At 41.5% G+C, this 16,950-nt stretch overlaps 1 protein-coding gene and 1 long non-coding RNA gene across 2 annotated transcripts in view; one reads left to right on the forward strand and one right to left on the reverse strand.

Annotated features, from left to right (window-relative positions):
* Window positions 1-5,429, forward strand: part of LOC138526386 (P2Y purinoceptor 8-like) — a 474,410-nt gene extending 468,981 nt beyond the window's left edge. Inside the window, exon 5 of the mRNA XM_069637063.1 lies at window positions 627-5,429. Coding sequence (XP_069493164.1) covers window positions 669-1,751 — 1,083 coding nt within the window. The 5' untranslated portion in view covers window positions 627-668 and the 3' untranslated portion in view covers window positions 1,752-5,429. The remainder of the gene's footprint in view (window positions 1-626) is intronic.
* Window positions 5,430-10,403: 4,974 nt separating this feature from the next.
* LOC138526387 (uncharacterized) lies at window positions 10,404-12,976 on the reverse strand. Its single transcript, XR_011283568.1, has 4 exons — window positions 11,976-12,976; window positions 11,407-11,511; window positions 11,223-11,304; window positions 10,404-10,867 (listed from the first exon to the last, which is right to left on the reverse strand). It is a non-coding gene; the product is annotated as an uncharacterized lncRNA (long non-coding RNA).
* Window positions 12,977-16,950: the final 3,974 nt, after the last annotated feature.

Genomic DNA, 16,950 nt, shown 5'->3' on the forward strand with positions numbered 1-16,950 from the left:
ACCTGTTCACCCTCTGTCCCCTGGGCCAAGGTACCTGCTCACCATGCCACCCTCCTGCACTGCCTTCTGGCCACCCCTTGCACTGGTGACTATATCTGTACCAACACAGTCCCCCACCGCCCCCCATTTTCTTCTTTTTCTGCACTGATCAGACTTACCCAGTCTGCTGCCGTAAACACAGCACTTGCCACCTGCTGGCTGCACTTCCACTGTTTATTGCCTCTATTTATTTATTTTTATTTTATTATTATTTATCTGTTCTCCTCTGCTCTGCACTTTCCACTCTCCCCCTTCCATGCACTTTTGCCCCCTTTCCCTTCCCCATGTACTTGCGCGTTCTCAATGTCACTGGGCCTAGTAAAATCGTTGTTTTGTTCTCCCTTGTTCCCCTCCCTTGCCTTGTCGTGCTCTGAAACACTTGTGTACGTGCGCGATACAAATAAGATATCATATCATAAATATTAGATAGTTTGATTTGATTGCATTTTTAAAATCAGCAACATTCAATGAAACTGTGAAAATGAACCTGGCATGGGTGGGAATTGCGCCTGGTGGAAAACCAATAAGAGTAATTTTTGAATTGTTTTTCCTAAGATTTCACATTTTTGTTTCTTTTTGTTTTTTAGATCCAAATTGAAAGTTATCAGCGTCTTGATTAGCCAACCACAATGAGTATAAATGCATCAACCGTCAAGAATCTTGACAATGAAACATTGGCAATGCTTCAGAATGGAGCCATTACTACCATATTGCCATGGGTGTACTCTTTTGTGGCTATAATTAGCTTCCCAGGCAATCTATTCTCCCTTTGGCTACTTTGCTGCCGGACCAAACCCAAGACACCCTCTGTCATTTTCCTGATCAACCTCAGCATTACAGACCTTACTTTGGCCTGTGTGCTCCCCTTCCAGATTGTCTACCATGTTCGCAAAAACAACTGGACCTTCGGAAAGAATCTCTGCAATTTGGTGACCGTCTTGTTCTACACCAACTTGTATTCGTCCATCCTCACCATAACTTGCATCAGCATTGAGCGCTACATCGGTGTTGTGTTTCCCATGGCTGCACCCAAGTGGAGCAAAAAGAGATATGCGATTGCCACCTGCTTGGGTATTTGGGTTGTCTTGCTAATTGTGCTGTATCCAATGGAGAGCACCGATCTCACCTTCGAGGTGAAAAGTCTCAACATTGTAACCTGTTTTGATGTTCTAAAATGGGACATGCTACCGAACGTAGAATCCTGGGCCGCTTTCCTCATCACACTATTTGTCTTCCTGTTCCTCATTCCATTCATCGTGACAGTGGCTTGCTACATTGGTATCATTCGGGAGCTGGTGAAGACATCTGCCATATATGGCAATGGCCAGAAAAGACGGTCAATTAAACTTGCTGTCTTAGTCCTCCTGGTGTTTGTGACGTGCTTCGCTCCCAATAACTTCATCCTTCTCATCCACATGGTCAGTCGACTCTTTTACCACAAGAGTTATTACCACTTTTACAAACTCTCGCTCACCATCAGTTGCTTCAGTAGCTGCCTGGACCCTTTCATTTACTATTTTGCCTCCAAGGAGTTCAGGAAGAAATTCATGCAAGTATTGGGCCGCACTACGTCCTTTGATGGTGCGGAAATCAGAAGTGGAAGTTATTTCTCTTCCAGGTCAAGTCGGTCAATGACTGGCTCAAGTGGTAACGGGGACGGGCTACCTTCAAGAAACAAACCGCTTTTAAAAAGGCAGGAAAGTGTTTTTTAACAATAGTTCTCGCGCCAATTGCGGGAGGTAAAAGTATGATATTTCACAGACAGCGAGCAAGACTACACTGCTGTAGCTAAATATTATGGCATTTCAAAACATTGGTGGGTGACCAGGAGAATTCAAAAACAATAGGAAAATGATTTCCCAACTCCACATGCCTATGTCTACTTGGCCTTTCATGTAATAGGTATGTCTTTGAATGGAACTCACCAGGATCTTAACAAAAATTGCAAAGTTCCACAGTAGAAGTCAACATATCTGAATATAAAAGATCATGTGGCTGGCCTCAATTGTTCTGGTGATGAAAAAGTTGAAATAGAAAACAGACTCTACATAACCAGTACAAAAGTAGTAGTGAAGGTTGGTTGGTGCGACAGATCTGGTGTACTTAGCTACACTCAGTCTGTGGGTTTCTGTTAAAACCTTGAATCAACCAACAATGCCCGACCAATGAGTTAGGCGTTGAGCAGTAAAGATGGTAAACAATGCAAACCGTCCCAAATAACTAATCCAAAAATCAGTGAAGAGATGGAAAATGTATTATACGGTGTGTTTATTAACATCTGTCTCACAATGTTATAAAAGGTTTCCTGCAACCAAACCCCTTTTCACATGTAGTAAGTCGTGCAGGTGCAGAAAGAGGGCCAGCTCACAAAAAGTGCACCAGTGCTGCGCAGTTTTGTCACCAACATTTGCACTGATCAACTGTTGTAATATAACTTTTTGGCACTTGGCAATTAGTACAAATGTTGTTTTTGCACAGGTCAATCAGTGTCAATGCCAGTGCAGGAACGCCTGGCAAAGTGTAACATTGCCCAGCAGTGGAGTTCTTTATGTGGGCGGGGCTAGAAAGCTTGGGAGAAATTGGATGTCGATTAAATAATGATTGTAATTGGAAGTAGAACTTTCGGTGGAGATTCTCTTGTTCACAGGTATTCCCCTCTTTTGCCAAATGGCAATTTGTTAAAATTAATTTTGGCCGAACTTTTGTCCACTTTTTTTTTACCACTAACTTGCAGATTGCAGATGGTAAGTTTGAGTAATGTCTATAGAATGGGGTGGGAGGATCAAAGGGGTCTGGAGGGTCTCCCCCTGCCGTTTGTATATTTTAAAAAGTGTCAAAACAAAATGGATGAAAAGGCCATTGGCAACAAAAAAACCCAGCAAACTTTCATAGAAGCTGTTCAGACTGGGTGACAACCTGTAGTTGGTCAGGTATTTGTCCTACAGTTCACCATATACCAATTGTCTCCTTGAGTTCTTCTCCACAAACCTGTTATTGCTTGTTTTGTTTTTTGTGCGTACCGTTTGGTCGGACTGTGTTATTGTGTCCCTGGTCATGCAAAAAAAAAAATGCCCGCCTATGTTTTCCACTAAAGCGGAATTCAATTTTCCAAGACAAATGTCAAGACTGCTTGACTCTTCACAAAGAGATTGACTCTGATTCTTTGAACATGCCATGTGCAAGTAAAGAGAAAGAAAAAGGTAAGATCATGATCACACGTGTAAGCGAGGTCACAGAAGTGAGAATTAAAACTCATGTCTTCTATTGTACTTTCTGATGAAAGCCTCGCCAGACTACAGAACACGCTCCCTCTCTTCAGTAAGCGCATGGTTTTGCCAACCCGCCATATTGCAAAGTCCAGCCCAGTTTTTTTCTGGGTATTCACAATAATTCCGTATGAAAATTCTTACTATTATGAATTACACTGTAGATTATTTCCATATATGTTTCTCCTTCTAAAAGCCCGACTGGAATGGACTAATCGGTGGGTCAACAAGCGTAGCCTTTTTTCTAGTAGTCGTTATATTCATCACAAATTTGTTTGGCAGGTCTTCAAGTCCAATATACATTGAAAGCCACAACCACGTATGGTTTATATCACTTTCAGCCTTGCAGTAACTTACACTTTGTTAATATAAAAGAGGAGTCTCCTAGCCCGATCCTCAAGAGCTACTACCATATCAGGTGTTAAGCATAACCACTGGCTACGCAAATAACTCCCATTTGAGTTCACTGTATTCATCATACATTTTGTGTGGATATCCAGAAAACATGCAGCGAATTTGGTGCTTCCGGACCAAACTTGGAGCCCCCTGGCACGAACATACAGAACGGTTGCCATTTATTAAGTAACAAAAATACATAAAATAGAGCAACCCAAGTTGTAATCATCGTACTGAAATAGAGTAACATGTGAAAATTAAGAACACACATTATCAGCTGTGGTTCCAACCTGACCAAAGATTACCTTTAAAATCATGCTACCATCCACACAATTGCATAGCTTTGGCCTTATCTTTGGCCTCAAGCCCAGGGACCGCATCTCTCCAGCCCTTACATCTCTCCAATGACTCCTTGGTTGCTGCAAGGGTCAAAATCAAATCCCTCTACATCATCCGTAATGCTGTCTGGGGCCGGGGAGCATGCTATCTACAACTGGCTATCACCAAACACTCTCCCTCCAGATCTTTAAGCTCTTCCAGCACCAACTCTATGTGTCAAGCGCTGTGCGAAACAGCGAGCTGGTGGCTGATCTCTTTCCTCGGCTGGCTCTCTCCTTTGGAACAGCCTCCCCCTTCCTCTTCGTCTTGAACCAGATCTCCTCAAATTCTGGAAGCTTCGCAAGACTTTTCTTTTCACCTCCTCCTTCCCCCTCTCCCTCCTTTGCTAAATCCCCATAGTCGTTGAGATTGATGACCAGGGCCCCCATGTATCCATCTGGGTCCTTGCCTACCACCCCCAATCGCCTTCAGCCTCCGCCCATTCCCAGCACTTACCTTTGGGTGTCCACTTGCCTATGTTATCACAGGTCTGCACTTATTTATCAAAAGTTGATCATTCTTACCAAGTGATCTCTGCCAGACACTTAACAGCTGCCAGTCACTTACTCTGTAGCACTTCCCTCCTTGGTTACTATGAGCCCTTGCCCCCTCCCTCATCCCTTCTCCCTCTCCCTGCACTTGCACATTCTGAATGCTCACAAGGCCTAGTAGGACCGGCCTCTCTCTTTCATTGTTATATTTGCCTTTCATTCCCATGTTCCCTCCCGTTGCCCTGTGGGTGCTTTGAAACACAATTTACTTGATGTATAAGTGCCTTACAAATGCAAAATAAAATACAATTAAAATAAATATCTTCATGTGACACAGGGTTGCCTGATCATTTGTTAAAGGGGAATTGTATCTTCACTCAAGATATGGATGAAAAATGCAAACACAAGTAACAATTTATTAAGAAATTGTTTGTGATTGCTGACATTCTGCCCAAATCAAAATGGAGGATGTTTCTATTTTGAAAAAAGTGAGAGGAAATGGCCAACAGAAAATGTGATGAGGTAAGACGGTCAATAGAAACAGATAATGGGCCATATTTTGAACTCTAGCTTTTCACCCAGGCAGGTGCATATTCAAAGGAGCTTCAGTCCACGGCTATGCCAGAGGTTTATATGAATTCCTCTTTTGTTTTGCTGTACACTGAATTGAAGCATTAAGCACCTTATGTGCCAGTGCTTAAACTACCAACTTTACACTGTACTTCTGAACCAGACTCAATAATAACACCAAAATCAGTATTGTTCCAGGAGGTCAGTATTTTTCTGTAAATAATTGTAATTTATTTTTTGCAATTTGCTTTACTTGTAGTTTGTCATTGAAATAAAAAGTGAATGCTTGAGCAAAGCCTTCTGAATGTTATTTTTTTTAGAAACCTTTGTATAATTCATAACGTTGTGGGACCAGACCTCGGTCTGACCCCATGACTAAGCCTCTGTCGAGTTTGCAGCACTCTAGTAGTTATTTCAATTACCTTCAGCATCAACATTCTGATATTTGCACCATACAATTAAGATGAAATGTTTTGTTTAAGAATCCTAAGAGCTGGGCAATTCACATCTAAGTCAGCTCAGGTGGATTCATTATCAGCCCATATTATGTTGGCACTTCTACCCATACCCGGCACTTTAGGGTGGGTTTCAGGATGCAGATTTACATCTGCATGCAAATGAAACCTTTAAGTACCCTTACCCTTTAATTTACACTGCTGACCTTATTTTGCACCTATTCGTTCTCATCCCTCCTCAGAGCCCTCAAGTGAGTCATTTGCAGGTTTACTCTGTATACATTACCAAAAAATTGAAAATATGTGATGCAATGGAAAGGTGTATTGATAAGTGGTTCACACACTGTAAAATATTAGGATTAAGTGCAAGGGAAATTTGTTGTTTACAGAGGCAACCTTTTAATTTTGTCTCTGGTGCCTACGGAAAAACAGTACACTAAAAAACATTCTAAATATCATGATGCAAATATGTTGCCGAGGAATACCTAAGAAGCAGTAAAAGGGGCCTGATTTCACTCAAACTGTGGTACCACTGGATGCGCAGGCCTGCTAACAGCACGGTGTGCAGCGACTGTGTTCCAGTCTCTGGGCCTCGTTACGAGTGTGGCAGTCTGGAAACAAGGGTGCCAGACTGTCACACTACAAGTGTGCCTGCCGGGGCTGAAGTCAGGCAGCGTATTCCTTGATTCGAGGCAACAGAGGCAACCTTTTAACTTTGTCTCTGTTGCCCACGGACAAACAGTACACTAAAAACATTCTAAATATCATGATGCAATTGTGTTGCTGAGGAATACCTAAGCAGCAGTAAAAGTGGCCTAATTTCACTCAAACTGTGGTAGCACTGGATGCGCAGAGGTGCAGCAGCCTGCTAACATCACGGTGTGCAGCGACTGTGTTCCAGTCTCTAGGCCTCGTTACGAGTGTGGCAGTCTGGAAACACGGGTGCCGGACCATCGTACTACAACTGTGCCTGCCGGGGCTGCCTGGAAGTCAGGCAGCAGATTCCTTGATTCGAGGATGGCAGCAACCCACTGGTAGCAACGGCGGGTTACTGCCGACCTCGTAATGGGGCTCTCTGTCTCTATCTGCCACACCTCCTTTACCCAGTTAAGGATACACACTTTCCTTGATCACCCTACCAAAATATTGTAAGGTTGTGTCTATAAGGTGGCTTCTCTCGTTGTCAACACTGGTTAACATCTAAACGCATAGCCAACTCTAATACTTGTCTACCAGCACTTTGTGTACATGATGGCCTACTCTGATTGTAGCAGGTAGATTCATTTTATTCACAGAGTTGCTTAAAACAGGCAGAGTACTTGAATGCACACCTGAATTGATTGTCACAGCTAGATACATTCTATGACCACCTGAATACATTGTAACATCAGACAGGCTATTGTACGCAAACTTTAATTGATTGTAGGAGCCAGATTGATTGTATGCACACCAAAATTGATTGAAACAATAAAAAGACTATTCTATGCACACTTGAATTAATTGTATCGGTCTTGTAATTAATTGTATATATATATCAAGGTCTCACATACACAACATTATTTGGACCGATACAATTAATTCAAGTGTGCAGAATAGTCTTTTTATTGTTTCAATCTATATATATATATGTGTGCAGTATCCTGTTTGTTTATTTATATATATATATATATATATATATATATATATATATATATATATATATATACATATATATATATATTATTAAAAGGGTGTTATGGTTAAGGCGCACTAATAAAAACCTATGAAATTCATTAAAAAACATTGTTAAAGGGGCATTATGGTGGCAACGTAAATTGAAAAACCAAAGAAATTCTCCAGATTTGGTAAGCTATACGATCATAACTCATGCCCCTACCATGAAATGCTAAGATTAACACCCAGGACATCAAAACTAACATCACAAATGGCATCCTCGATGACATCACTGATGAGCGGTTGTTTTTGTGCAGTGACAGTAAGATATTTAAGCAGTGGACTTCATCTAGTCACGCTGCATTGAAAACATGACACACATACTCTAAAGGTGCTGTATATGTAGACCCTCACCTTGTGATATCTTCTTAAGGTACCTTCCTTAGGGTTTGGCCTGAGCTCATGGTGCACATACAAGGAATAATAAGGCGGCCCAGACAGACAATACAACCTTTGGACATGATAATGAACTCTAACCTTAGTGTCATTTTCTGGTCATTGTATTTGTTTCCGCCTTACTAGAGTTTACCTGTATGTGCCTCAGATGTGTATGCGTGAGAGGCATCACAATCACCCTTCATATGCTGCTTGCAACACCCCAAATAGAATCCTTTTTCCATGATTGCTGTCATATGTGATGTCATCCATGATGCCGTTTGTGATGCCATCTTTGATGCCCTGGGTGTTAGTCTTAGCAGAACATGCCAGTGGCACGAGTTATGGCTGAATAGTTTACCATAATGGGCTCATTTCTTTTTTTTTATTTTACCTTGCAACCGTAACACCGTTTTTTTGAATGAACTTCATAGGTTTTTATTAGGGCAACTTAACCATAACATCACTTTAACAAAGTTTTTCCACTGAATTTCACTGGTTTTTATAAATGAACATGTTTTATGATGTTACAGCACTGTATATATATGTTATTTATAATTAGCCTTTTAACATATATGAAAGGACTGTAAACCTCCATTAACAAACATATTTGTTGCAGCGCATCCTGATGTCTGTCGTTTTCAGCATCGCGTGCTGGGGATGCAAGTCATGGTTGAAATGCCTAGGTCATGAGGCACAACGATGACCCTGGCTCCACCAAACCACCCTTGTTATCTGCTGCAACTAGCCAGCACCCTGGTCCGGTGTCTACTATACCCCCATAATGTGACCAATAGTCAGTGTTCAAGGCTTGAAGCCATGGACAGTGTCCACAATCCATGGGGCATTCCACAGACTCCAATAAGCAAATCAGAGCAGACATTTGGCTTTGCCCCGGGGCAGGCCCACTGCCCTTGCACCAAAGTTATGTCACTATTTTTTGTACCTACGTTTTTGACACTTTTCAAAAAATAAAACACAGGCCAGATTTATAAAAGCATGCTTTTGGGTTCTTGCCAAAGCTCACTGCACAAGTTTGCTGCAAATATGTCCGGCACTTCGGGCTATAGCTGTGAGCAGAATTATTTTTTCCCATTCAAGCCCATCCCAATTTCGAACAACATTTTACCACAAACCCGGTGGCCATGCCTACTTCAACCCCATTGCCAGTTCCCCACAGCCTATGCCTCAGGCACCAAAGTTATATCACTATATTTTGCAACTGCCCTTGCTGGAGGTAGGTTCCACTGCCCATTTTAACCACATAGCCAGTCCCTAGTGCCCATGCCCACTTTAACCCCAAATCTGGATCCTGGCAGCCATGAGCAGTGGCCAGATTGCCCATGACCACAGGCTATGCCTCAGAAACCAAAGTTCATCACTATTTAAAGAAGCTGTCCTTGCAGGGGCCCAGCCCCCCTGACCACTTTAACTACATAGCCTTTCCCTGGTGGCCATGCCCACTTTAACCCCATAGTCGAGCCCTGGTGGCCATGGGCAGGGCCAGATGGCCCAGACAATCTGGTAGGTGTGTTGCCAGGTCTGGAAAAGATCTGGGGCTATGCTAATGTCAGGAATGTCAGGACATGTGGCTAGCTAGCCTTTTGGTTGTAGCCCCTGAGCTTCAATCCGGGGCTACAACCAAAATACCTGGGGCTATAGCCCCCAGGCCCACCTTAACGACCGCTCTGCAATCTGGCCTCTGGCCACTGCCAAAGGCTATGCCTCAGGCACCAAAGTTAAATTACAATTTTATTTGTACCTACATTTTGACACTTTTCAAATAATAAAACACAGCACAGATTTGCAAAAGCTTGTTTTCAGGTCCTTGCCAATGCTCCTCACACAAGTTTGCTGCAAATAAGTCCATCCCTTAGGGCTGTAACCGCAAGCAGAATCTTTTTACCATTCAAGCCTATCCCAACATTGAACATTTTGGGACTCCCCTACAATTCCCCCCCCCCCTTGTCAAAATCCCTTCAAACTTTGCACAAACATTCAAAGTTGGGTCCATAATCTTTTTGAAAACATTTGTGTGGATTTGTCTAAATATTATAAGCCATCTAAAATGTTTGCAACCCCGCTCTAATTTTGCCCCCTCTTTGCAAAAAGGCACCAAACTTTGCAAAAAGATGTATACTTGGATTTATATTTTAATTGCAACATTTTGTGCAGTTTCGTTGAATAGTGCAAAAGTTATAAGTTGCCTACTGTCTGCCCTTTACCAAATCTGTATTGCACACATATGAATGGATGTCCTCGAACATTTGTCAAGTTCTCTAACATCACAGCAATGTTCCTGAGCATCTGAGATGTTTGTGGACATCTGAGAAGAAAAAACACCTGATTTTGGCTTTTTCTGGATAAAACCCATCCCATCCTCATTAGCCCCTCACCTGCTCAAAGGTTGTTTCATTTGGTTGACACGTGTAATATTGTGTTTGGAATGTTTTACCATGATGTTCGTGGACTACATGCGCAGTTCTCAAATCCAACATAGCATCCGTTTCAAAGGTTTTGACGCACTTCACATGTTTAATTGACCACTCAGCGGCCGTGTACGATATCTGCAAATGTTCTGCTACCCCCTGATTGGCTAAGAGGCTTCTGCAGACTCATTTGCAGACATGCAAACACTGAAAAGAGCAGGGTAACTCTAGCCTCCGGACCAGAGTATTATAATAACATCAAGAAACAGAAAAGATATGTCCAGAGCAAAGTATATTTAGAAAAAATGTATCCAAATTTATTAAAGATGATACAAAAATTGAAAACTGGTGAATAAATCACACAAAGTTATTGTACACTAATCATTTTAACATAACAAAACAGCAGCAACAATATGCCGAAAATCGGCTAAAACTACATCACTCATACTCAACATACCAAGTTCATTCATACACACACAACTCATCATACCGTGGCATACATCCAAAGTACTACAAAACACCAAAAAACATGCTAAAAACCAATGGGGAAGAGGAATTCATAACTAGTCCCCATAATAACACACATTATTGCGGTGTTTGCAAACAATAGAAATAATTCACAAACAATCTATTGTCAGGGTGGATAGAAAAAGCAGATGCAAAGATCACATCCCTGTAGAATTTTTCTCTCGACCGGTTTCGACGTGTAGTAGTGGTTAACTGAACGTCTTCCTCAGGAGGTGGATGTTACCATTCTGCAAAACAAGTACGCAAAAGCGACTATAAGCTACTACATGAAAAAGTCTTTGCCGACTGCCTATAACATACAATTAAAAAGGAGAAACAGGACTGTTAGCTAGCAGCCTGAATTCTTAAAAACAATTTAGGAACCGTGTATACCATAGTGAAAATAAGCATATACGGCCCCCACTACAACAGCTGTGTAAACCAGAGCAAAAGGGTAAGTGACTCCCAAAAGAGACCCGTGCAAGATGAGAGGGAACCTTCAGGACCATGGTGAATCGACAACAAGAATGTGTATATATAATAATATATATCTAGATATCACTGGCAATATCTGTGTCTAAAAAGGACTAATAGTGGACTAACCTGATGAAAACCTTACTACTGCAACAATCTATGCAGTGTAGTGTGGCCAGTCACACGAAACAATTCAGGACTAAAACATAACCTGAAACAAGAAACAAGACCAGAATGCACTAGGTCAGGTAAATGAAAAACCTAAATTCAAAGTGGAGTGTCTATAACTGAGGCAAAAGTACTAATATCTCACCTGAAGGGCGCCCCATGCAGTTTAAGATGATCCAGCAATACATGTATTTGAAAAATGAAGAGGCAGCGCCACTTAGCCTTAGCCTTCAACGCCGTCTGCAAATCACTGCAAAAATGGCACAAGAGCTCCATTACAATGTTAAATGGCAAGCAGTGACCCACGGCTTACCAGAGTACAAGGGCACTGCATGAAATGCATCTAAAGATCACCAATAGAATGGGAGGCAGCCGACGGACAACCACGCCGTTCTAAGGAATCCAAAAGGTGTTTAAATATAAATATAAAGGCACGAAAAGCCCAATAAATCAGATGGCGCTACGAGCACAATTGAAATAAGAAGGTAGACTTAAAGGCAAATGGCAGCAGTCTAAGATAAACGATGCTATGTTTAAATATAAACACACGAAGTGCCAAATAAATCAATTAGAACGGCTCGTACGATTAAAATGTGATAGCGAGCTCAAAGGACAACAAACAGCAGTCTAAAGGGCGGCGCTGCAAAGTTAATTGTGCAGAGGGCTGTAGCTGAAAAGCTATTAACATTGCAGGAAGGCTGGCCACACGCTTACCTGCAAGACGGTTGCTGTATAATGAAATTGTCCAGCAAAAAGAGAGACCAGATGGTAATCTCTTAGTTTAAAACTAATTGCAAATTCGAAACGCTACGCATGCGTGTAGGGACCTGCAAGGAGTGACTGGCTGCAGCCAATAGTACACAGAAGCCTTTTTTAAAGGCAAAGCTAAAGACTGACTGCGCATGTCAGCAAGTGCTGCCAGTAAAGACATTCCACAAGCAAAACAAAGCGCAAATAATGCAGCCCAAATTAGAAAAGAATAATAATGAAAGGCGCCGCTGTTGATAGAAAAAATAATAATAAGTAAACACTAAAAATAAATATATATCAGACTAAAAACAGCGTAAATAAATTTTGGGCTGCCGTCACCACACCAAATGAATTCTGGGAGTTGTAGTCCAATATAGGCGTGGTGTACAATCCAATAGTTTACTAGTTGGTTCTAAATATTACAGAACTATGTAACAAGCACCATATCTCTAAGCAATTCTAGAGCTACTATGCAATAACAAAAAGAGTGTTTATAGACCAGAGATAGGCAAGAAAGATGGTAAGAAAGCTTTGGCTAAAAGACGATAATCTAATATAAATGATGTTAAATTGTGTCAATTAGACTAAATAGCTAAACAATCGTAATAGCCATAGAGGGCAAATAGAGAAATGCAGAACAAACTTGCTAACGACTATTGAAGTCCCACGACTCCAATGTGTTCAGGCCTTTGTGGAGTGTTTTTAAATTAAACATCCACATTTGTTCCTTGTAGGACAATTTATTAGCCAGTTGTATTGTGTTATTGGCAAAACATTTTTCCAAACAAAACCAAATTAAGGAGTCTGGGTTGTGTCCCATTTCTACGCAATGAATCACTAGTGGAGCCGAAAGGTTGCGTGTTCTAATTTTAGACCGGTGCTCATTGATACGTAGATGGACTTCCCTAGAAGTTTTTCCTACGTACAAGAGCTGACACGGGCACTGGATAGCATAAATAACATTCTTACTTTTGCACGTAGTAAATGTACGTAGTGCCCAAGATCTACCATTATAAGAAAAGTCTGTAATTTTTTTAGAAAATTTACAAGCTGCGCATGAAGTGCATGGATAGTGGCCTTTAACCTGATTCAGGTTAGTATCTCTGACCTGGTTAATGCGTACAGGAAGTCTAGAGGCCCGGGTTAGTTTCTGCCCTAAATTTTTGCTTTTTTTAAAAGCAAATAAAGGTTTCTCTAACTGAAGATCTGTGGAATTCAGGATCCTCCAATTTTTCAAAACAATAGCTTTAATTGTCTCACTGTGTTGGCAAAAAGTGGACACACAAACCAACTGTTCTTTGTCCACAGTTTTGTTTTTAGGTCTTAGAAGGGCATCCCGATTGGTATATCGCGCTCTTTTTCTTGAATGTTTGATAAGTTTACGCGGGTATCCGCGATCTAGCAATCTAGTCTGTAATACGTCCGCATGGGTATTAAATTGTATAAGGTTGGAACAATTGCGGCGTAACCGTAAAAACATCCCATAAGGGAGATTACGTAAAAGACTTTTAGGGTGTTGGCTTTCAAACTGTAGTGTCATGTTCCTTTCTGTGGGTTTTCTATAGAGCTCAGTCTGCAGGAACCCATCTTCGCTGTAAATAGATAGATCTAGGAACGCGATACGGGAGGTAGAGTATTCCAGGGTAAATTTGATGTTAATATCTACTTGATTGAGCCACTGCACAAAAAGTTCAAGTGTGGCAATATCACCCTCCCGTAGCAATAAGATGTCGTCAATATACCGACGGTATAACTTGATGTTAGTGATATAGGGATTACCATCATTAAGAACAAAATTCTCTTCAAACAAGGCCATAAAAATAATAGCCAAGTTGGGGGCAAACGCACAGCCCATTGACGTGCCTTTAGTTTGTGTGAAAAACTCATCCTTGAACTTGAAGAAACTGTTGCAAAGAACCAATTCCACACATGTGGTCAAAAAATTAGTGGGAACCGTATGTGCAGATGGTCGGCGATCCAACATAATTTGTAAGCACTGAATAGCCTTATCTTGGGGAATATTGGTATAGAGAGCCTCTATATCTAGGGCCACCAAGATCTGTTTGGAGGCATCAAATGGAAGGCCTTCCACCAAATTAATAACGTCCCTAGAATCTAACAGAAATGTAGGAGTCGCCATTGCCAAAGGTTTAATGAACACGTCTATATATTTGGATAACGGCTCTAAAATAGAGCCGCAACCCGAGACTATTGGACGACCAGGCGGGTTAGATGTGTTTTTATGAATCTTAGGGATGATATAAAAAAGGGGAGTTCTTTCCTCTGAGAAATTAATAAACTCAAATTCTTTTTTAGACAATATTCCCTCTTCAAGTGCTTTTTCAGAAAGGCTAGAAATCTTCTTTTTGATCAAAGCAGTAGGATCGGCAATCATTTTACGGTAATGACCTGGAATGTTAAGAAGTCGAAAGACCTCTTGATCGTATGACCCCGAATCCCAAACAACTATACCTCCGCCTTTGTCAGCACTCTTTATCACAATGGATGGATCTTGTGAGAGAGATTCAATGGCGTGAAATTCAGCTAGTTGAAGATTGGGCCTCATGCTATTTCTGGGATTCTCGAGACATTTGGCAAGTTCCTTGAGCACAATCTTTTCAAAGACAAGGACTTCAGCCGGAAGTTCCGCTGTAGTAGGAGTGAAAAAAGAAGGTCTGACCAGACCTGACTTATTAAGCTCAGAAGTGTTTTCTTTGTCAGAAAAAAAGGCTCTTAGCCTAATCTTACGGAGGAATTGTTGGACTTCATTAGTAAGGTGCATAGCGCTCGGGGTCTGTGTCGGAACGAAAGAAAGGCCGCGTTTTAGGATTGCCAGCTCAGGTTCAGAAATAATTCGAGAAGACAAATTAAAAATAGGAAGGGCCTCTTTCACCACCGGTACGACCGGTTGCGGGTTTGGAAATCGCGATGCCCCTGGCCTTGTGGAGGGGCGTTTAAAGCCTGCGGATAAGGTTGCCTGTGGGGGCCTCTGCCCTGTTGGAAGTGCCTGCGGCCTCTGTGACCGCCCCTTCCTCGAAAAGGGTGGTTCCCCAGGTTCGAATTAGTAGAATCTTCATTACTAGAGGAACTGGAAGATGTATCAGAGAAGGTGACCCCACGTCTTCTGTACGACCCCACATTCTGGATGCTAGATTGTTTCCAGAACGTTTGGAAGTTAAAATCCTCAGTCAAATAAGGGTATACAATCTCTTTTTTGAACATTGAGATATCTTTTTTTAGTTTGTTGATCTTTTTTTCTATGGTGATGTTTTTAAATTCTTGGAAAGATTTCTCAACTTGTTCAAGTTTTTGTTTGGCTTCGGAGATGAGAGGATTTGATAAGAAGGCTTGCTCTTGCTCCAACACTGTCTCCATAATTTTCTTGCTGACTCTCTGAGCGGTAGTAATCGTGAGAACTAGAAGGTCACGACTGCATTTTGTAGCAACCTGACTAAATGCTACCTTATATTCTGTATCGTCCAGGAATAGGCACGGGATAATTTTAACTTGTAAACCCTGTGGAATAATACTGGATTTAAGATATTGTTTTAAAACATGCCCATGCATTTCAGTGCGGAACTGCTTCTTTTTTAATCTAAGGACCGCGTCCCCCGAGATATTAGTCTCTTGGTTGGGTAATTGTAAGTTATCAAAGAATGAAGGACCCTCTATAAGCTCGGCTATTTGGGCTTCTGTAAACGAAATAGTGTCCGATTCAGCCATGGTCTATCTGGCCCCCTCCACAAGACTAGTCACGGATCTGGTTCTGGAAAATACAAAGCTGAAGTAAATTATTAAAAGGGAATTCAGACAACAAATAACTACTTAACAAACAGGAAAACCTGCACAGCCGTGGGCTGAAATAATGCAAACACTGAAAAGAGCAGGGTAACTCTAGCCTCCGGACCAGAGTATTATAATAACATCAAGAAACAGAAAAGATATGTCCAGAGCAAAGTATATTTAGAAAAAATGTATCCAAATTTATTAAAGATGATACAAAAATTGAAAACTGGTGAATAAATCACACAAAGTTATTTGCAGACATACCCAAAAAAAAGATACAAAGAAAATGTCTACAGACAAATGGGCATTGTGCAGAAAACAAAGATGTTTATTTAACCCCCCCCCACCCCCTCACCCATCCCTAAGCTGGGAGAAGTAATTAAAAAAACGGCCCTTCTCTGAACTGGTTGAAAAAGTTCTCAACTCTGTCCACTGCTCAACAATTTGTGTATTACAAGACATTAATTCCATTTTGGGCTGGACAAACTAATTGATTGGTGCAAATATCCATAGTTTCCATACATTGGTGTGATTTCATTGGCTGCCATATTCCCTAGCACTAAAACCCACACCATCCATTTCTGACATCACACTCTGAAATCTCCCTCCCCTCCTCTGACACCACCATGTGCGATCCGGCAAAATAGCCGAAAAATACAGGTTTTAGCTGCATCTTATTTTGCTTGAAGATGGAGCAAGGCAGTGCCCGGTACTCAAGGCCAAAACAAACTGGACTGTCATCGCATTGCTCTCTGATTGGTTCTCTGGTCTCTCCCTATTTGTTCCCTTAATTCGTGCCAAGCCTAGTAATAAGAAACTCTACAAGGCACTGCTATTTAATTCTATTTTGCATTACATTTTACTGCAAAGGTCGGCACCTGGCTTTCTGGGCAAAATTCACCCTCCCATGGGAAAATGTGTTCCTCGTACTTCAACCTTGAGGTTCAGTATTAGACTATCTCATGTTCTAAGCAAGCCATTCTAATGTGCCTGTGTTTTCGTGAAATTCAGCCTTATTGAGCTTTCTGAGGCTTAGAAGCGCTAGATAATTCTGAACCATTCGGTGGCGGCCATTTTGCATAAAATGGCTGCCCATTACTATTGCATTTCTATGTTAGCGAGCTATACTTGCGTGTCATTAGTGTGGCATTCA

Source organism: Ambystoma mexicanum, chromosome 7p, assembly GCF_040938575.1.
Source record: "Ambystoma mexicanum isolate Mex_15411 chromosome 7p, UKY_AmexF1_1, whole genome shotgun sequence".
NCBI classification, from domain to species: domain Eukaryota; kingdom Metazoa; phylum Chordata; class Amphibia; order Caudata; family Ambystomatidae; genus Ambystoma; species Ambystoma mexicanum.